Here is a 21,900-nt window from a genome sequence, read left to right on the forward strand (position 1 = left end):
AAGGCATATTGTTCTTGTATAACCTAAATTCAAAATTTTTGGGCATGGTTTTAGAGGCCACCTGACAGAATTGTTTTTTTTTTTTTTTTTTTTTTTTTTTAAAAGGGACACTATTCAAGATGATGGGAGAAAAAGAAGGTTGCAAAGAAGTTTACCATCAGATTTAATTATTATTCCTTAGGGAAAGGTTGTGACCTCACATTTGCAAATGTTGAAGATACTTAAAGAGTAGCTTAGTGGTTCTGTTGTAGAGATAAAAACTATGCAGTTACAGAGCAAATGAAAAACCAATCAGCTTCATGCAGATTTCCCATGATAGCATCTCACAAATAATCAAAAATATGCTGCATCTCGAGCAGCTTATTTTGAAATGAAAATAATGTATTTTTAACTCTGAAATCTAAATTATTTACAAAGTCATTATAAATAATTTAAATAAAACAGTTTCATGTTAATATGAAACTGTTTCATATTATGAAACTTCATAATATGCAAGTGGGGCTTAATATATTTTGCCTCATAGGTAATGTGTTCCTAACTAAACTGCAGTTTACATTTTAGAAGTATGGATGAGCATTTTATCAACATCTGTAAAAATTAATTAGATGTTTGAATTATTAGTTAGACATAAACTGATGTTAATAATTAGATATGTGTTTCATTGTCACACTAAATGTTCATGTATTTATTGGGAAGAAAATGTATTTTGGATCTTAGGCAAATAAGAGAGCCTTATATTTAGGATTGCTTTATGTTGGTGCATATTCTGGTCATCTAAGATTATAAGGTCTCTAGGGGCAGAGATAGTCATATATTCTATAAGTTTTATATCCAGTGACAAGCATAGTACTCTGAATATAAGAAGTCAGTAAATGTTGATTCTTAGGAACTTTGCCTTTAAAAAGGGTCTTAGTCAGTTTTGTACTGCTATAACAGAATACCACAGACTAGGCAATTTGTAATGTACAGAATTTTATTGGCTCACAGTTCTGGAGGCTGGGAAGTCCAAGATCGAGGAACCAGCATCTGGTGAGGGCCTTCTTGCTGTGTCATCCATGGCAGAAGGGCAAAGAGAGAGAGTAGAAGACTGACTCACTTTCATGTAACAAACCCATTTCCAAGATAACGAACCCACTCCTACAATAATGGCATTAATATATCTATGAGGGCCTAGCCCTCATAGCTTAATCACCTTTCATTGGCCTTCACTTCCCAACACTCTTGCATTGGGGTTTAAGTTTCTGATACATGCTTTTTAGGGGATACATTCAAACCATAGCAAGGACGTAACTCAAGTGTTACTTCTTTTCTGAAGACTTTCCTGATGTCTTCTTCCTCTTTTGCAGGAATTGACCACTTCCCTTGCTATTGCCACAACACTCTGACCCTGTCCTGGACTTACTAATAGACCTGCCTGTGCTTGTCTACTGCACTGCAAAATCCTGAGGACAGGATCTGCAATTGATTTGTCTTAAATCTTTAGAGCCTTGAGGAGCACTTGATTCATAGCTACCATAAATGTTTATTGGAATCAATGAGTTTGAATCACTACAGAGTACAGAGTATCTCATTGTCTTAGTTCTTGCTCAAAGACTAAGTAGATTTAGGTAAATTCTTAAAAAATATCTTTGCTATCTAAACTCTCATCATTTGCCCTTTGAATCTCCAGGAGCCAAACCATTTGGATTTCACAAAATTCTTCACCATTAAAACTTTAGGAACTGAATATAGGAGTATTTTAAAAAACATGTTAAAACACAGGCCCCATTTTATGCGTGGCCAAGATGGTTTCTAGGGCCCTTACAATTCATTTGAGTGGAAGTAGTTGTCTGTATTACTTACCTTCATGGAGACTGCACACAGCTCTGGCCTGGTAGCTCCTTTAATCGTCTTTAATTTCTGGTTGGCACTGTCCTGTCTTTTCTGCCTTTGGTCATGGTTACCAGATGTGGTAGTTGAAGGGAAGGGACTGCTGTTGTCACTAGAGTGCCAAACTGTGGTGGGATATTAGTTAGGATTGCATAAAACTAGTAAAAACCAGAAAACTCTGGTTTATGAGCTTCTGCTAACAGGATTTTTTTTTTTTATAAAAACTTAAATATAATACAGCTTATTCCTACAAAATATAAGCAGTACTTGGGTAAAGTTAACACTTTCCATATGTAAAAGACTGGGGTGGTTTTATTTCTGAGTATGATATTGTATCCAGTTGCAATATACAGCTAAGCTATTGTTTTGACTTTGAACCATTGAATTCAAATGACATTTTCATTCTAGAAGAAGACATGTTAAGCAAAGGAGTGCCTATTCTGTGCCATCCACAGGGCTAAATGCTGCCATATGCATTGCTCCATCAAATTCTTACAACAACCATATTTGCCATAGTTTCTTTTTTTGTATTAGCATTTTATTTTGAGATAATTGTAGATTCACGTTGTGATCCCATGCACCCCTCACCCACTTTCTTCCAATGGTAGCATCTTGCATAATTATAATAGAGTATTGCAACTAGAAAATTGTCATTGGTACAGTCCTTTGATCTTATTCAGTTTTCACGTTTTATCTCCACTGTTTTGTGTGTTTCTCCATGTGTTTATGTATTTAGTGCTATGCATTTTGTTTTGTTTTGAGATGAAGTTTTGCTGTTGTCCAGGCTGGAGTGCAATGGTGCAACCTCGATTCTCCTGTCTCAGCCTCCCCAGTAGCTGGGATTATAGACGCTTGCCACCACACTGGGCTGATTTTTGTATTTTTAGTAGAAACAGGGTTTCGCCGTGTTAGACAGGATGGTCTTGATCTCCTGACCTTGTGATCTGCCTGCTTTGGCCTTCCAAAGTGCTGGGATTATAGGTGTGAGCCACTGCGCCCAACCTTTTTATTTTGAGATGGAGTTTTGCTCTGTTGCCCAGGTTGGAGTGCAATGGCATGATCTCAGCTCACTCCAACCTCTGCCTCCCGGGTTCAAGCGATTCTCCTGCCTCAGCCTCCTGAGTAGCTAGGATTATAGGCTCCCACCACTGCACTAGGCTCATTTTTGTATTTTTAATAGAGACGGGGTTTCACCATGTTGGCCAGGCTGGTCTCGAACTCCTGACCTCAAGTGATCCAGCCACCTCAGTCTCCCAAAGTGCTGGAATTACAGGCATGAGCCACTGCACCTGGGCATGCTATGCAACCACACCTGTAGGTTACCATTTCTTTTTAAACATATGAGGGAAACAGGCTTAGATAAGTTATGTGAAATGCTCTAAGTGTAAACTTTGGGTTTGAATCTAGCTCTGTTTGATTTACACTTTTGCCTTTTCAGTAAGGATATGACTAATAACAGTAATAATAATGACAGTGGCTGACACTTACCAAGTTTCATATGAAACATATTAAGTACTTTTCATGTGACAGGGACTGTTCTAGGATATTGAGTCATTTAATCCTCCTGACAACTTTTAGCATGTAAATTATATCACAGTTGAATTAGTCTCCTTAATTAAACTGTAAGTCACATGACCAAGGAATGGGTAACTATTTTTACACCTCCCCAAATCAATAATAAAATAATGAAATTCCACCCTCTTTTTACATAATTTCACATTTTGACTTTCAACTTTAACCACTGATCTTGACCATTGTTGATTCATTTCATATATATATAATGAGACCTATATTATTATAGATTTAGTTAGGTTCAGATACCTTACATAATTTTACTAAATTGTAAATAAGAGCTGGTGTAGGCAGAATGCCAGATTTTTAAGGGAATAGATGTAAAACATCAAGGATACTTCAGAATGTAATTGAGAGAAGTTTTTTTTTGTAGAGTGTTTTAGCCTTTCTTTTTTTTTTTGCCAAATAAGGCCCCAGAAATGTTTGAATTTAATGAGATCTCCCAAGTTACATCTCTGAACTTTCAATGTGATACCTAATGTCTTTGGTTGTGAGTTATCACTGATTAGCAGAATATTAACATGGTTCAAGAAGATAACATATATACTAATCACCAGCCCATAATTTACTATTCTTTGCTAGTTAAATCTCTTGTAAAGCTGTCCCTGTGATGAACAGCAGCACTTATTCAGACCAAAAATAACAACAGTCCCATGTGTTGTAGGTCCCAGGAGGTCTTGGTGTTTTTGTAGACAGCAGACAAGAAATAAAAGGAATTTTGTCCTTTTTACCTCATGTAATCCCACTGGAAAATGAAACATGTGCTATGAGTTGATACTGACTCCTGCCAGGTCACCTCCCTAAAGAGTCTTGGGCAGGCACTGTTGCAACATTTCTTGGACAGGAGTGTGACGGGCTGTGATGGAGATGGATGGTTTATGTAGCATGCTACCGTGGAACACTGCACTACTGTCTGTCCCTAGGAAGTGTCTAGTGAGGACGCCACGAGTAACCCGCATCTGTTACTCTAATGCTTTCAGAGGGTATTACATAAACTTTACATCCCCCAATTTTAATCTAAGTTCTACGTAGCATTTTTTTAAAAAATAGCTGACTAAAGTAATGCAGAACCATGTATGATTTCTTTTCCCATTCTTTGTAGAACTTTCTTTTGGATGTTAGATAATGCAAGTATTTTTGAAACTATATGTTATTAGGAACTAATTGGACACTACAAAACCCTTTTAATGGGCTACCCTATCAATTTTCTGCTCTTCTAAGGAAGTTTTTCCTATTCATGACTCATTTCACTCTTTGGCTCATACTGAGGGAAATGTAATAACGATTAAGGAAAGGAATGTATGCGTTTTCTTCTTTTTTCTGAAAACCTGTACACATTTCTGTCTCGGGTTATATAAACTTGGATGGCTGTAGAATGTTGACAAGTGTGAGAGGTAAAAATGAGTCTGTTAATACATACCACTGCGTTGGAATTTAAAAGCCAGAAAATTTCCCTTTGGTTCTTTACCGAAGTGTTTAACTTGATGGCCCAGAATACAAATCCAGTAAAATCGGCATGTTCCAGCTGTCATTTACACACACCTTAGGCGAAATTAATGAGATCACTCTAAGATTACGCTTTGTGTTTTATTTTCATTTTATAGGTCTGTATGAGCTGTTGGCTGCTCTGCCAGCCCAGCTGCAGCCACATGTGGATAGCCAGGAAGACCTGACCTTCCTCTGGGATATGTTTGGTGAAAAAAGCCTGCATTCATTGGTAAAGGTAAACCATGCTGATGTCAGATTCTCTTTGCAAAAAGCATATGGAAAAATATTTGGGGCACCATCAAGTAAACCAGGGATCAAATTGTTGCTCTCTGAAAACAAAACAGCCTTGTTCCATTCACTGACGGGCGTGGAAGTTGTTAAAGATTCTACGAAAAATACATAGATGATTTCACTTAATGGTGGTGAGCTGGCTCTGTATACTAATGTAGCAACCATGTGGTCACCCCCTTGTTTAGAGAAAGAATATGAAATAGTAGCAGGAAGGTTTAGACTCTTTTACGGTCAACATTCATGAGCTGGAATTTAACTTAAATAAATGTTCACAGCAAAAATTAGAAAGAATCTATTTTCTGAGGTCAAGGATGGCAGCAGTTCAGTAGCCACATTAATTTAAAATAATTTCCTTTAACAAAGTCAACTGAAATTCTAGTAAGCTGTTTCTTTTATTGGCAGTACTCCATTGAAGTGGTATTTTGTATATAAATACACTGAAGCTGAATGTGAGTAAAAACAGTTTTTGAGACAGTTTTAGTAAAGCATCATGCCATGAAAATGATCAGCCAGCAGAAATCGGGTCTGGCCATACAGCAACATTGGGAGTGATCAGAACTCTTAAAATAGTAAAATGAGAACAAGAAGCTTACTGGAAAATATGCCACTTGTGCTTCTGGAAATATGAATTGCATTTTTTCTCATCTAACTCAAGCTGAAAGAAATTCAGAGTCTTTCTGGAGTTTGTAAGGAGGTAGAAACCAGTGCCTCAATGATAACTGGACCTATATTTAATTCAGCTAAATTTGTTATGGTTGCATGTCATGATAAGAGTTTTTTAATTGATATAGAGTATTTGAAAATGAGTAACTTCTGAGTTGCAATTGCTTTACAGAACAGAATTCCTATATATTTTTTTCTTGTCAAATTTGCTGAAATTTGTGTACTTCCAGGAATGACAATTCTTACAAAGTAGAAGTGTGATATGTGGCATTTCCCTAGCAATACCCTTAAAGATTACATTTATTTGTTAATTTCTTTCTTTTTCATAACAATGTAATTTCCAAGGCATCCTTATGCTCTAAGTAATAGTTGCTCTCTGGGAGTTTATTAGGCATGGTCTTGGGATTATAACTGATGAAGTTTATGACTTGGTAATACAATCATAAAAAGATTTTTATGCTGAATGTATAGAAGTTGGATAGCTATGTGTTTATTTAGATTGAGTTGACCTTTTGATAGAAGGAATAAAATATATTTGCAGTGGCATCATTAAATCAGCAAGCCTCCAAACAATGGATGTGTATTCATTTTTATGTATTTACAACATAGCTACTATCTCAGTTTCCTTACCTATAAATGAAAGTTATAACATCTGTTTACAAGGTTGTTTGTGAGTTTCAAATAAAATAGCAAAGATCTAAGTTTTTTGATGCTTATATAATGTGGTTAGGCAAATTTAAGTAGACATTATTAAGTATTAAGGAAAAAGATAATTATCATAGCGTGCTAAAAAACAAAAAAGAACTGCAGAGATGGTTGTAATTTCTATTAAAAGAATGAAACTAATGTATAAAACAAATTCTTAGTTACACTGTCCTGAGTTTAAGCTGAGGCTGTTTTTCAAAGTCTATGTCAATACTAAGTAGTTAGAAAGCATACTGGAGGGTACTGATACCTGATTTCGTAAAAACAGTGGAGCAAATAAACTCACGTTGCTAGTATTTAGATAGCATGATAACACATATACTATTCCAAATGTTTTCCAGTAATTGCTATAAAATCTATTTTCAAAATTAGTTTTATTCCATATCTCTAGTTTATTCTCAATATCTTAGTAGTTCCTTCTACCCCCTGCTTTTATCAGACACAGACCTCAAGTGTGTCCTTTGACCCATTCTATTAGTTTTCAAGTATGTAAAGTGTACAATACCTTCAGGAGGCAGGCTTCTGGGACTGGAGCTTTAAACAGCTGGAACAAACCACTTAGCTGTATTTCAAGCACGTCTATTTAATCTTGAAGGATAGGAGCCTTCAGCCTTTGTACGTAAATCTTGGTAGAACTGAAAGAATTTGTTTGAAAAGATTTGTGGTAGAGTGAATCAAAATTGCTTTGGTGTTATGCTCTTCTGCCTGCAGTCGAAGCTGTTAGGATGTGATTTAGAATTGGGTGAACACAAAACTTGATTTTATTCCAGCACAGAATTTTCATAGTTGTTATCTTTTGTTTGTGTGTGTGTGTGTGTGTGTGTGTTTTTAATTGGTTGGGTGCAATGGTTCACATCTGTAATCCCAGGCCAGGAGTTCAAGAACAGCCTGGGCAGCATGGCAAGACCCTCTCTCTACAAACAACAACAACAACAACAACAACAACAACAACAAAGTAAAAATTAGCCACACATAGTGGTGCATGCCTGTAGTCCTAGCTACCCAAGAGGCTGATGTGGGAGGATCGCATGAGCCTGGGAGGTGAAGTGAGCTGTGATCACACTACTGTGCTCCAGTCTAGATGACAGAGACCCTGTCTCTTAAAAAAAAAGGTTGGGGGTGGGTTGTAAATCGCAACACAATTTTAAATATATAGACCTCTTTCGACTAGGGAAAATATACTTATAAAGAGGATGTTTAGGTAATACAGTCTCTGTGACAGGTTCAGCCACCTTGGGGTATTGGGCTACACTGTAGGTATATGTAGGCTATGAGCTTGTCACTGAAAAGGAAATATGGTGATCCTATAGGGTGTTAGCTGAGGATACTTTTTAAAAGAAAAAGTCCTAAATAGAAAAGTTGAAAAATGATAAAAACAGTGAGCATGAGACTTTAGAAGTATCAGAGGGAAGATGATACTGAAAGTTGAATACCTGGAAAGTCTCATATTGGTATGGTTTGGCTGTGTCCCTCTTGCCTGTCACCATGTAAGATGTGCCTTTTCCTTCTGCCATGATTGTGAGGCCTCCCCAGCCACGTGGAACTGTGAGTCCATTAAACCTCTTTTTCTTTATAAATTACCCAGTCTCAGGTATGTCTTTATCAGCAGTGTGAAAACTGACTAATGCACATATCTGTGGGATGGAAATACATTGTTTATGAGGGGTGGTAATACAAGGATATCAGAATTCACATGACCCAAGGAATGAGATAGACCTTCAGCAAGGGTAGAGCTGCAACCTAGACCCATCTCTTGCAAATATACAGGACTGTATATTTTGTATCCCAACCTCATGTCTAGATTTAGTTTCTACTCTTGTGGTTTTTTTTCCTATTGAGAACTCTTTACTTATTTTACATTTTATTTTTTAAAATTATGTTTGTGTGTGTTTTCATGATCTTATTTAAGTTCATTTTGGAACAAGATATGGCATAAAAATTTGCTTAAATACTATACTTCTTTTCTTTTTCTAAAAATTTTTTTGAGACAGAGTTTTGCTTTGTCACCCAGGCTGGAGTGCAATGGTGCAATCTTGGCTAGCTGCAACCTCTGCCTCCTAGGTTCAAGTGATCTCATGCCTCAGCCTCCTGAGTATCTGGGACTACAAACACCTGCCACCAGGCCCGGCTAATTTTTGTATTTTTCATAGAGACAGGGTTTTGCCATGTTGGCCAGGCTGATCTCAAACTCCTGACTGCTTTGACCTCTCAAAATGCTGAGACTACAGATGTGAGCCACTGTGCCCAGCCTCTGTTTCTTTTAAATAAGGCTATATAGTTCTGTTTCCTCCAGAAATCTTTGTTTTTAACCTACAATTGTGTTAGATTTCTAGGATAAGAATATGGAATTATTAGTAACTTTTAAATTCTTGTGTTATGTTTTCCCCTACCCTTTAAAATAATTGTGTGTATATTTGGGAACAGGAGGAAAAAACATAGCCATCTGAGTTTTATTCTTTTTGGTATTTTGAAGTATTTCAAAACCCAAATTGATATTTTCTAGATAATTTTCCTCATATGATTGAATTATTGTGTGAGTTTCTGTGATTTCAGCCTTATAATGATAAATACTCAGACTTTATAATATCTGGTAACATTGTTTTAACTTTGCATATTTTTTAATTTTGAGGGTTACATAGTAGGTGTATATTTTTATGAAGTATATGTGTTTTGATACAAGCATACAATGTATAATAATCACATCAGGGTAAATGGGGCATCTATCACTTCAAGCATCTATTTAACTTTGAGGTTTGATGGACTGATTGATACTATTTGTTGAGTACGTACTCATGCCAGTTACTATATGGACCACTAGGGCTAAGACGTCCAACTTGGCGGGCACAGTCCCTTACCTGTGGGGCCTCTAGTCTCCCAGAGAGTTTATAAATAAAGGGATGGATGATTACAATATTCTAAGATAGGTCTCATTTGGAACTTTTTAGGAGAGACACGAGGTGCCTCACTTAACCCTGGCTTCAGAGGGAGGTTTATGAAGGATTTGGTATCTTGAGCTAGAACCTGCATATGGAATAGGAGTTGCTGGGTTAGGCTGGGTGAGGTGCCTCACGCTTGTAATCCCAGCACTTTGAGAGGCCGAGGCAGGTGAATCATTTGAGGTCAGCAGTTTGAGACCAGCCTGGCGAACGTGGTGAAACCCCATCTCTACTAAAAATACGAAAATTAGCCAGGTATGGCTAATACAAAAATTAGCACATGCCTATAATTTCAGCTACTCAGGAGGCTGAGGCATGAGAATTGCTTGAACCTAGGAGACAGAGGTTTCAATGAGCCAAGATCATGCCATTGCACTCCAGCCTGGGTGACAGAGCCAGATTCCATCTCAAAAAAAAAAAAAAAAAAGGAGTTTCTCAGGTTAAGAGTTTATAGGATGAATCAGGGCATGGGAGGTCAGGCAGAAGGAATAGTAGATGCTAACACCTGGAGGCAAGAGCAAGCGGCCACCTTTAGGATGGAGGTCAATAGATTGTTTTGGCTGATCTGTGACACCAGGAAGGCTGTGGGCTGCAGAGGGTGGCAGGAGAGAGGAACGGCGACCTATTCTTGAATGGCTTTGTAAACCATAGAAGATGAATGAACCTTCTTCTAAGAGAGTGGGAGCCATTGCATGGAAAGGCTTCAAGGAGAGTGAAGATAACAGATTTTTCTTTTAGAGGGAAACTGGTGAAGATTGGATGGGACATGAGATTTCCAGGTCAGAGATGATGGTGGCAAAGTGTTGGAAGAGGCACTGATTTTAGTTTGAGAGAGGGAGGCTGATATTCAGCCTGTTCTCACCTTCCTGTGGGCTGTTCATTAAAATATTAAACTCTCCTGTTGTAAACCACCAGCTATTGTTTATGCCAGGCCATTGGGGGTTGAGAGAGGGCACCAGGAGAGCTGTATAAGTCATAAGATACCACCTACCAGTTCTCACATATTTTGACTTTCCTCAGAGTAGATAAGAGGTGACTTTAGTTTTGTGTTTGTTTGATATTTGGGGCATAATCAAATAGAGCTGCCTATTGGATATGCGAATCTTTTTTTTTTTTTTTTTTGAGATGGAGTCTCACTCTGTTGCCCAGGCTGGAGTGCAATGGTGTGATCTCAGCTTACTGCAACCTGTGCCTCCCGGGTTCAAGGGATTCTCCTGCCTCAGCCTCCCATGTAGCTGGGATTACAGGCGCCTGCCACCACACCTGGGTAATTTTTGTATTTTTAATAGAGGTGGAGTTTCACCAGGTTGGCCAGAGTGGTCTCAAACTCCTGACCTCAGATGATCCACCCGCCTTAGCCTCCCAAAGTGCTGTAATTACAGGCGTGAGCCATCGTGCCTGGCCTTTATAAGTGAATCTTGAACTGAGGATAATTATGTTCTGGGTTGGAGAGAATAGATTTGGGAGTAGGGCTGCCAGATAAAATGTGGGACATCCTGTTATAGTTGAATTTCAGATAGGCAATAAATAGTCTTTGTTATAAGTATGAACCATGAAATAATTATATTTTTGTTACTGAAATCTGGCAACTGTTTGGGAATCATCAACATTTAGAAGGTAACATTCTTTTGGGAACAGATTTATTGAGATATATAATTCACCTACTGTTCAATCATTCACTTAAAGCCTATAAGTCAGTGTCTTTTAGTATATTTACAGGATTGTGCAATTATTGTTGGCATCAATTTTATTTATTTCTTTTTCTATCTCCGCAATCAATTTTAGAACATTTTTATCACCTCAAAAAGAAATCCTTCACTCTTAGCCATTGTTCTTCAGTCCTTGCATTCTCCCTCCCATCTCATCCCTAAACAACTGCTAATCTACTTTCTGTCTCTGTGTGTTTATCTATTCTGGAAATTTCATGTAAATAGCATCATGTGTGGCTTTTTTGTAACTGGCTTCTGTCACTTAGCTTAATGTTTTCAAGGCTCACCCAAATTATAGCATGTATCAGTACTTAATTCTTTTTTATGACTGAATAACATTATATAGTTATACCATACTTGGTTTATCCTTTCATCCATGGATGGACATTTGGGTTTTTTCTACCTATTGGCTATTATGGTAATGCTGCTAAGAGCATTTGTGTATAAGTGATTGTGTAGCTGTATGTTTTTAGTTCTCCTGGGTATGTATCTAGGAGAGGAATTGCTAGGTCAAATGGTAACTCCAAGTTTTTATGAAGACCTGTGAGACTATTTTCCTAAGTGGCTGCACCATTTTATATTTCCACCAGCAGTGTATAAGGGTTCTTCTCTATATCCTCACCAACACTTGCTTTTATCTGACTTTTTGATTCTAACTATCCTAGTGGGTATGAAATGATACCTCAGTGTGATTTTGATTTGCATTTTCTAGATGTCTAAATGATGTTAACCATCTTTTAATGCGCTTATTGGCTATTAGTATATCTTCTTTGAAGAAATGGCCAACTGGATCCTTTGCCCATTATTTTTCCCATTGGATTCTTTTTAATTAATAGACTTGACTTTGTAGAATTGTTTTAGATTCACAGAAAAATTGAGCAGGTGGTACAGATAGCTCCCATATCGCCCTTCTCCCCTTTCCAGTTTCTCTTATTATTTACCTGTTGTGTTGACATGGTACATTTGTCAATTAACCGCCCAATACTGATACATTATTATTAACTAAACTCCATAGTCTACATTAAGGTTTATTCTTTGTGTTGTGTAGTTCTCTACGTTTTGACAAATGCATTATGTCTTGTATCTATTATTACATTGTAATGAAGAATAGTTTCACCTTTCCAAATCTCCCATGTTTCACCTGTTCCTCCTCCCCAGCTCAGCAACCACTGAGAGTTTTACTGTCAGTATAGTTTTGCCTTTTCCAGAATGTCATGTAGTTGGAATCATACATTATGTAGCCTTTTCAGATTGGCTTCTTTTACTTAGTAATATGCATTTAGGGCTCCATCAAGTCTTCTAACGGCATGATAGCTCATTTCTTGTATTGCTGAATAGGATTCAATTGTAGATATGCACCATAGTTTATTTCTCCATTCATCTTTTGAAGGGCATGTTTATTGCTTCCAGTTTTGAGCAGTTACAAGTAAACCTTTTATAAACATTTGTGTGCAGGTTTTTGTGTAGATATAAGCTTGCAGCTCATTTGGATGAATATCAAGGAACACAATTGCTGGACCATACGATAAGACTATTGTCTTCTGAAGTGACTGTACCATGTTGCATTCCTACCAGGATTTGGTATGGCCATTTTTTTAGCCATTCTAGTTGGTATATAGTAGTATCTCATTATTGTGTCAATTTGCACATGGTGGTTTAAGCATATATTCACATGTTTATTTGTTATCTATACATCTTTGTTGAGGTGTCTATTCAGATTTGTTTATTTTAAATATTTTTCCTATTGTTGAGCTTTAACAATTCCTTATATTTTCTAGATGCAAGTTTTTTTTAATCAGATATGTGTTTGCAAATATTTTCTCCCAGTCTGTGGCTTGTATTTTCATTGTCTTAGTGGTGTCTTTCACAAAGCAGAAGTTCCATATTTTAATAAAGTGTAACTTACAGATTTTTATCTTTCACGAATTGTGCTTTTGGAGTTATATCTAGAAACTCATTGTCAAACCCAAGGTCACCTAGATATTCTTGTGTTATCTCTTAGAAGTTTTGTAGTTTTGTGTTTACATTTAGCTATATTATCCAACTTGAGTTCTGTGTCTAGATTAAAATGTCTGCATATAAATATCAAATTGTTTTAGCATCAGTTGTTTCTATTGAATTGCCTTTTCTCCTTTGTCAAAGATTAGCTTTTCTTTGCATGGGTCGATTTTTGGGTTCTCGATTACGTTCCATTATCTATTTGTCTATTCTTTCATCAACACATGCTGTCTTTTTTTTTTTTTTTTTTTTTTTTGAGACGGAGTTTCGCTCTTGTTACCCAGGCTGGAGTGCAATGGCGCGATCTCAGTTCACCACAACCTCCGCCTCCTGGGTTCAGGCAATTCTCCTGCCTCAGCCTCCTGAGTAGCTGGGATTACAGGCACGCGCCACCATGCCCAGCTAATTTTTTTGTATTAGTAGAGACGGAGTTTCACCATGTTGACCAGGATGGTCTCAATCTCTTGACCTCGTGATCCACCCGCCTCGGCCTCCCAAAGTGCTGGGATTACAGACTTGAGCCACCGCGCCTGGCCAACACATGCTGTCTTGATTACCTTAGCTTTCTATTTAGTCTTGAAGTAGGCTAGTGTCGGTCCTTTTTGTTCTTCTTTAATATTGTGTTGACTATTCTGAATCTTTTGCCTTGTCATATAAACTTAATAATCAGTTTGTCATAGCCACAAAATAATCTGCTGGGATTTTGATTGGGACTGTATCAATTTGGAAAGAGATGGCACCTTAGTTATATTGTTTATTCCTTACCGTGAACATGGAATACTCCTTCATTTATTGAAATCTTCTTTGATTTCTTTTATCAGAGTTTTGTGTTTTCTTTATTTAGATTCTGTACACACTATATTTTGTTAGATTTATACCTAAATGTTTTATTATTTTTGGTGCTGTGGCTTTTAAGTGGTATTATATTTTTAATTTCAAATTTCAGCTGTTCAGTGCTGGTATACAGAAGATCAATTGATTTTTGGATATTAAGCTTCTATTCTGCATACTTACTGTAATCGCTTACTTATGCCCGAAGGTTTTTTGCTGTTGTTCATTCTTTGGGATTTTCTACATAGATATGCATCTCATCTGTAAACAAAGACAGTTTTATTTGTTTTTTCTAAATCTGTATATATCTTTCTTTGTCTTATAGCATTAGCTAGGAATTCTCATATAGTATTGAATAGCTGTGGTGAAAGGGAACATCTTTCCTTTATACTGATCTTAGGGAAAACAATTTAGTTTCTCATTATTAAGTAAGATATTAGCTGTAGGTATTTTATACATGTTCTTCATCAAGTTGAGAAAGTTATTTCTATTTCCAGTTTGCTGAGAGTTTTTTTTTTAAAGAAGAAAGAAAGAGAGAAAAAAAAAGAAGGAAGAAGAGGAAGAAAAAGGAAGAGAAAGAGGGAGAGAGAATGGGAGTATTGCTTTATTGCCCAGGCTAGAATGCAGTCTAAAAACGGGTATTGAAAACCTCTTTTATGCCAATAATTGTGCTTAACAATGGAGACAGGAAGGAATAAGGGAAGAAAATAACAAACAAGCAGCCAACCAATATTTCATTTAAACCTATGAAATGCTATGCAATTACTGAGGAGTGATTTACTTCCAATTATGTAGTCACTTTTGGAATAGGTGTGATATGGTACTGATAAGAATGTGTGTTTTGTGTATTTGAAGTGGAGAATTCTATAACTGTTTATTAAATTTACTTGTTCCGGGTCTGAGTTCAAGTCCTGGATATCCTTGTTAATTTTCTATCTCATTGATCAGTCTAATATTGACAATGTAATGTTACAGTCTCCCACTATTATTGTGTGGGAGTCTAAGTCTCTTTATAAGTCATTAAGAACTTGTCTTATGTATCTGGGTGCTCCTGTATTGGATGCATATATATATAGGATCGTGAGCTCTTCTTGTTGCATTGATCCTTTTACCATTATGTAATGTCCTTCTTTGCCTTTTTTGGTCTTTGTTGCTTTAAAGTCTATTTTATCAGAGGTGAGAATTGCAACTCCTGCTTTTTATTTATTTATTTATTTTTGCTTTCCATTTGGTTGATAAATCTTCCTCCGTCCCTTTGTTTTGAGTCTTTGTATATCGTTGCATGTGAGATGGGTCTGGATACTGCATACCAATGGGTTTTGGCTTTTTATCCAGTTAATAATATATATGAGTTTAATACTGCCATTTGATACTAGCTGGCTGTTTTGCCCATTAGTTGATATAAGTTCTTCATTATGTTAATGCTGTTTACTTTTTGATATATTTTTGGAAAGGCTGATACTGGTTATTCCTTTATATGTGTAGTGCTTCCTTCAGAAGCTCTTGTAAAGCAGGCCTGGTGATGGTGAAATCTCTAAGTACTTGCTTGTTTGCAAAAGATTTTATTTTTCCTTCGCTTGTGAAGCTCAGTTTGGCTGGATATGAAATTCTGGGTTGAAAGTTCTTTTCTTTAAGAATGTTGAATATTGGCCCCCACTCTTTTCTGGCTTGTAGGGTTTCTGCTGAGAGATCTGCTGTAAGTCTGATAGGTTTCCCTTTGTGGGTAACCTGACCTTTCTCTCTGGCTGCTCTTAGTATTTTCTCCTTCATTTCAACCCTAATGAATCTGACGATTATGTTCCTTGGGGTTGGTCTTCTTGAGGAATATCTTCGTGGTGTTCTCTGTATTACCTGGAGTTGAATATTGTCCTGCCTTACTTGGTTGGAAAAGTTTTCCTGAATAACCTGAAGAGTATTTTCCAACTTGGATTCATTCTCTTCGTCACATTCAGGTACACCTATCAAATGTAGATTAGGTCTTTTCACATAGTCCCATATTTCTTGGAGACTTTGCTCATTTCTTTTTATCCTTTTTTCTCTAATCTTGACTTCTCGTTTTATTTCATTAAGTTGGTCTTCGACCTCTGATATCCTTTCTTCTGCTTGATCAATTCGATTGTTAAAACTTGTGCATACTTCGCGAAGTTCTTGTGTTGTGTTTTTCAGCTCCATTTGCTGAGAGTTTTTAATCATGAATGGGTACTGAGTTTTTTGGATTTTTTTTAAGACAGACTCACATTTTGTCACCCAGGCTGCCTCCCGGGTTCAAGTGATTCTTGTGCCTCAGCCTCTCAGGTAGCTGGGGTTACAGTTGTATACCACCACACCTGGCTAATTTTTGTATTTTTAGTAGAGACAGGGTTTCACCATGTTGGCCAGGCTAGTCTTGAATTCCTGACCTCAAGTGATCCACCCGCCTTGGCTTCTCAAAGTGTTGGGATAACAGATGTGAGCCACTGTGCTCAGCCTTAAAAATATTTTTGCTTCTATTGATATGATCATATGATTTTCTTGTTTAGCATATTGATGTAATAGATTACATTAATTTACTTATGAATGTTTAATTAGATTTTGCAGATCTGGAGTAAATCTTACTTGGTCATGATATTGGTTGAGGATTTCTTATCCAAAAGGATAAGGAAGGGTCAGAAAGAAGTGTTTTAGATTTTGGATTGTTTTGGGTTTTGGAATATTTGCAGTTTCTTAACTAGTTAAGCATCCCTAATTTGAAAGACCAAAATTCCGAAGTGCTCCAGTTAGCCTTTCTTTGAGTATCATGTCCATGTGAGCACTCAAGAAGTATCAGATTTTAGAGCATTTCAGATTTCAGAGCATTTAGATTTCATATTTTAGGGATGCTCTATCTGTATATAATTAATTTGATCTATTATTTGGTTATCAATTTGTTAATATTTTCTGAGGATTTTTGCATCTCTGTTTATAAGAAGGGTTAGTCATGCCCGTAATCCCAGCACTTTGGGAGGCTGAGCTGGCCAGATCACCTGAGGTCGGGAGTTCGAGATCAGCCTGACCAACATGAAGAAACCCCATCTCTACTAAAAATAAAAAATTAGCTGGGCATGGTGGCCCATGCCTGTAATCCCAGCTACTCAGGAGGCTGAGGCAGGAGAATCACTTGAACCGGGGAGGCAGAGGTTGCGGTGAGCCAAGATAGCACCACTGCACTCCAACCTGGGCGACAAGAGTGAAACTCTGCCTCAAAAAAAAAAATAATAATAATTTCTCCCTTAAGTGTTTTGTAGAATTCACCAGTGAAGCTATCTGGACCTAGTTGTTGCTGTTTTGTAAGTTAACTAGTTATTGATTCAATTTCTTTCATAAATGTAGGCTTATTCAGATTTGTGTTTCTCCTTTTGTGAGTTTTTGTCACTATTGTCTTTCAAGGAATTGTTGTGTATCATCTCAGTTTTCAAATTTGAGGGCATAGAATTTGTTCATCACAATTCTTTATTGTCCTTTTATTGTTCTTGGCATCAGTAATGTTGACTTCTCTTTCATTTCTGATATTTGTAATTTGTATCTTATCTCTTTTTTCCTTGGCTATAGATTTATCAATTTTATTAATTATGTAAAAGAACTTGCTTTTGATATTATTGATTTTTCTCTGCTGTTTTCCTGTTCCGGTTTTGTTGATTTTTGCTCTTATTGTCTGATTTCTTTTATTTGCTCTTCTTTTTCTGGTTTCCAAAGGTTAGAAAGTTAGATTATTAATTTTAGATTTTACTTCTTTTGAATATATTCTTTCAATGCTATAAATTCTAACCACTGCTTTTGCAGCATCTCACAAATTTTGATGTTTTATTTTCATTTCCACTTATTTAAAATATTCTTAAGATTTCCTCTTTGACCCACATGTTATTTAAAATGCTGTCTCGGCTGGGCATGGTGGCTCATGCCTGTAATCCCAGCACTTTGGAAGACTGAGGTGGGCAGATCATGAGGCAGATTGAGACCATCCTGGCCAACATGGTGAAACCCCATCTCTACTAAAATACAAAAAATTTGCCAGGTGTGATGGTGTGTGCCTGTAGTCCTGGATACGTGGGAGGCTGAGGCAGGGGAATTGCTTGAACCCAGGAGGTGGAGATTGCAGTGAGCCAAGATCACGCCACTGCACTCCAGCCTGGCGACAGAGCAAGACTCCGTCTCAAAAAAAAAAAATATTGTCTAATTTCCAAATATGTGGAGATTTTCCTGCTGTCTTTCTGTTATTGATTTCTAGTTTAACTCCATGTGGTCTGAAAGCACATGCTGTATGGTTTTTGTTCGTTTAGATTTAAGTTGTGTTTAATGGCCCGGGATGTGGTTTATCTTGCTGAATGGTCTATGTGAGCTTGAGAAGAATGTGTATACTGCCATGATTGGATAAAGTATTCCATAAATGTCAGTTAGATTCAGTTGGTACATGGTGCTGCTCAGTTCGACTATATCCTTACTGATTATTATTATTATTTTTTTGTCTGCCGGATCTGTCAATTACTGACTGATAGCAGGTATTGAAGTTCCAAGGATAAAAGTGGCTTCGTGCATTTCTCTGCAGTTTTATCCATTTTGCTTTATGTTTTTTGATGCTTTCTTGTTAGGTGCATACACAATTAGGATTGTTATGTTGTCTTGGAGAATTGATGCCCTTTTCATTATGTAATACCTTTATCTCTGATAATTTTTCTAGTTCTGCCAGTTTGCTATGTTGGAAACTGACATATGTACTCCACCTTTTTTTGGGTTAATGTTAGTCTATCTTTCTCTATTTTTTTCTTTTAATTTGTCTGTATCTTTATATTCAATGTGAGTTTTTTGTAGACAATATATAGTTGGGTCTTCCTTTTAATCCATTTTGATAATCTCTGTTTTTTAATTGGTATATTTAGACCATTCACATTTGAAGTGTCTATTAATATAGTTGGTTAATATTTACCGTGTTTACTGATTTTTGTTCACTGCACTTGTTATTTTTTTAAATTTTCGTTCCCTTGTCTTTTCCTTCCTTCTCTGCTTTTTAGTTGACCATTTTATACTATTCCATTTACTTTCTTATCAGATCAATTATACTTATTTTTCTTCTTCTTGTGCTTACCCTACAGTTATGTTGCATCACACATTTACAACAAATATAGGTCTCTTTTTTTTTTTTTTTTTTTTTTTTTTTTGAGACAGGGTCTTGCTCTGTCTCCCTGGCTGGAGTGCAATGGTGTTATCTTCGCTTTCTGCAGCCCTGATTTCCCAGGCTCAAGGAGTCCTCCCACCTCTCAACCTCCCAAATAGCTGGAACTACAGGCGTGCACCTCATGCCCAGCTAACTTTTTTTGTATTTTTTGTAGAAACAGGGTTTTGCTATGTTGCTGAGGCTAGTCTCGAACTCCTGGACTCAAGTGATCCTCCTACCTAAGCTTTCCAAAGTGCTGGGATTAAAGGCATGAGCCACCATGCCTGACCTAGGTCTATTTTCAGATAACACTGTCATTTCAGTTAGTGCAGGTACCCTATAACAGAATATCCTCAATTCCCTTTTTCCCATCTCATATAACATTGCTGTCATTCATTTTACTTATCCCTAATCCCCTAGTATGTTGTCATTCATTTTACTTATCTAGTAATCCCCTAGTATGTTGCTACTATTACTACTTGGAACAGTTATCTATTAGATCAATTAAGAATAAATATTTTGCTTTAACTTTATTTTTTCTCTGATGGCCTCTTTTTTTTTTTTTTTTTTTTATTTGAGACAGAGCCTTGCTCTGTTGCCCAGGCTGGAGTGCAGTGGTATGATCTTGGCTCACTACAACCTTTGCCTCCCAGGTTCAAGTGATTCTCCTAGCTCAGCCTCCTGAGTAGTTGGGATTATTAGGTGCCTGCCACCATGCCTGGCCAATTTTTTGTATTTTTAGGAGAGATGGGGTTTCACTGTGTTGCCGCAGCTGGTTTCGAACTCCTGAGCTCAGGCAATCTGCCCGCCTTGGCCTCCCAAAGTGTTGGGATTACAGGCATGAGCCACTGTGCCTGACCCCTCCCTTTTTTTTAATGTAGATCTGAGGGTCTGACCTACATAATTTTCTTTCTCTCTGATGAACTTCCTTGAACACTTCTTGCAAGGCAGGTCGACTAGTGGCACATTCCTTGAGTTTTTGTTTGTCTGAAAAAGTTTTTATTTCTCCTTCACTTCTGAAGTGTAATTCCATTGGATACAGAAGTCCAGAGTGGCATTTTTTTTCTCTGAACACTTAAAATATTTCAGTCCACTCTCTTTTTGCTTGCATGGTTTCTGACAAGAAGCCTGAAGTTATGCTTATCTTTGTCCTCTAGAGGTAAAGTTTTCTTTTTTTCCCTCAAGCTTCTTTCAAGATTTTTGCTTTCTAGTTTAGCCTTTAATGGGCTTTACTTCTGAACTTGAAAACTTTACAATTCAACTAAGGTGAACTTTGTGTATATTTTGGTCCTTTTCACTCAAAGATATTCCTCAGTAGATGACATCATGATAATGTTATGATTCATCTTTTTTTCTTTTCCCCTACAAATAGACAAGTCCTTTGTCTACCAGCCTACTATAAACCACAGGAGTATATATCATGGCACTGGGAAGTGCCATGATAATCTCTGTTGCCTACCCCTTCGCCTTAATAAAGATGAACACTTGTTTTAAGGTAAGACAAATTCCTAGTTTTATTATCCATAATTTAAAAGGAATGCCCACTATTTAATATCGAGTAGTTTTAAATTCAAAACATACAATTTATCTTCTTAAATGTGTCCTGAAATCTTGTTTTCAATGAAACCTATGAAGTCGTGGGCATATTACTCACCTAGTGGAAGTGAAGTATGAGAGATGACAGTGGGAGTTTATCTTGACTCTCCATATTAATATGAATTTGTAAACTCAAGTTAATGCTCATGAATTTAGGTTGAATTCTGAAAGGGAAAATCTTCTTAATCTTGAGTCTAATTAAATCCTGAACGGAGGCTCATAGAGCAACCTGTGAAGAAGAACATACTTTTAAAATTTCATGTCTCCAACCTGGAAACTTCAGAAAATGAAAAACCAGTTTGAAGGTAATTCTTGATCTTCATCTTTTGTAACTCAGATTTTCTTACTAAAATTAGCACTATGAGATTTGCATCGAAAGTAGTTTTTTCCAGGATAATTGATCTAGTCAAGCTATTTTAAAAAGAGAGATAATTTTATCGAGTGATGGTTTTATAAACTCTTTTCGGTTCAAGCACTTTTAAGTTCCTCTCTTCTTTTAATACAGAAGCCATGAAAATAATCATACTTGTGGGGAAAAGGTGATATTTATATAGTAGTGAATCAGATTCAAGGCTGAAGAACTATCAATATTTTATAAGAGACTCATGGTATAGGGCCCTTTAGAAACAAATAGTGCTGTTTGGGGAAGGGAGAGGCGATATTAAGTTTAGAGAGTAAACCCATTGGGGAGGTTATGTTACTTGCCTCTGACAGATCATTTGCCTTGGGTGGGAGGAAAAAGAAAAAGACAGCCAGACATTGCGAATGATCCATGGCCACCTGGTATGACAGAGTGGAGACTTGGGTAGCAGCAACTGGTAATGCTGCTTGGCCAATCAAAGGTAATTGTCCGGCCAGCTCTGTTGGAAAAGCCAGATGAAGTTATTTCTTCCGTTATAGTTTACATTTTTCTCAGGCACAGAAACATGTAAAATCTGCTGAAGAATTCCTGAGACCCTGAGTAAACTGTTGCCTTTGTAATTCATACTCTCAAAATGGTGGCCATATGTAGCCCTTTTTAGAGATTTCCTTGAGAATAGGGATGAGAAAATAGGAGCCGGGTTTGTGAATATTT

General features: G+C 36.9%; 1 protein-coding gene and 1 long non-coding RNA gene across 4 annotated transcripts in view; one reads left to right on the forward strand and one right to left on the reverse strand.

Moving 5' to 3' along the window:
* The window catches only part of MPP7 (MAGUK p55 scaffold protein 7), a 249,688-nt gene that overhangs the window by 96,860 nt on the left and 130,928 nt on the right, over window positions 1–21,900 (forward strand). For 2 of the 3 annotated variants that reach the window (XM_064368559.1, XM_064368560.1), the window contains one exon: window positions 5,046–5,164. In XM_064368559.1, coding sequence (XP_064224629.1) covers window positions 5,046–5,164 — 119 coding nt within the window. Of the gene's footprint in view, window positions 1–5,045; window positions 5,165–20,402; window positions 20,725–21,900 lie in introns of those variants that run through there. The other variant, XM_064368562.1, reaches the window with a different exon arrangement.
* On the reverse strand, window positions 1,849–21,157 carry LOC135271401 (uncharacterized). Its single transcript, XR_010339538.1, has 3 exons — window positions 20,884–21,157; window positions 7,094–7,223; window positions 1,849–1,994 (listed from the first exon to the last, which is right to left on the reverse strand). It is a non-coding gene; the product is annotated as an uncharacterized LOC135271401 (long non-coding RNA).

This window comes from Aotus nancymaae, unplaced genomic scaffold (assembly GCF_030222135.1).
Source record: "Aotus nancymaae isolate 86718 unplaced genomic scaffold, 86718_ANA_hifiasm-v0.15.2.pri h1tg000077l, whole genome shotgun sequence".
Taxonomy (NCBI): domain Eukaryota; kingdom Metazoa; phylum Chordata; class Mammalia; order Primates; family Aotidae; genus Aotus; species Aotus nancymaae.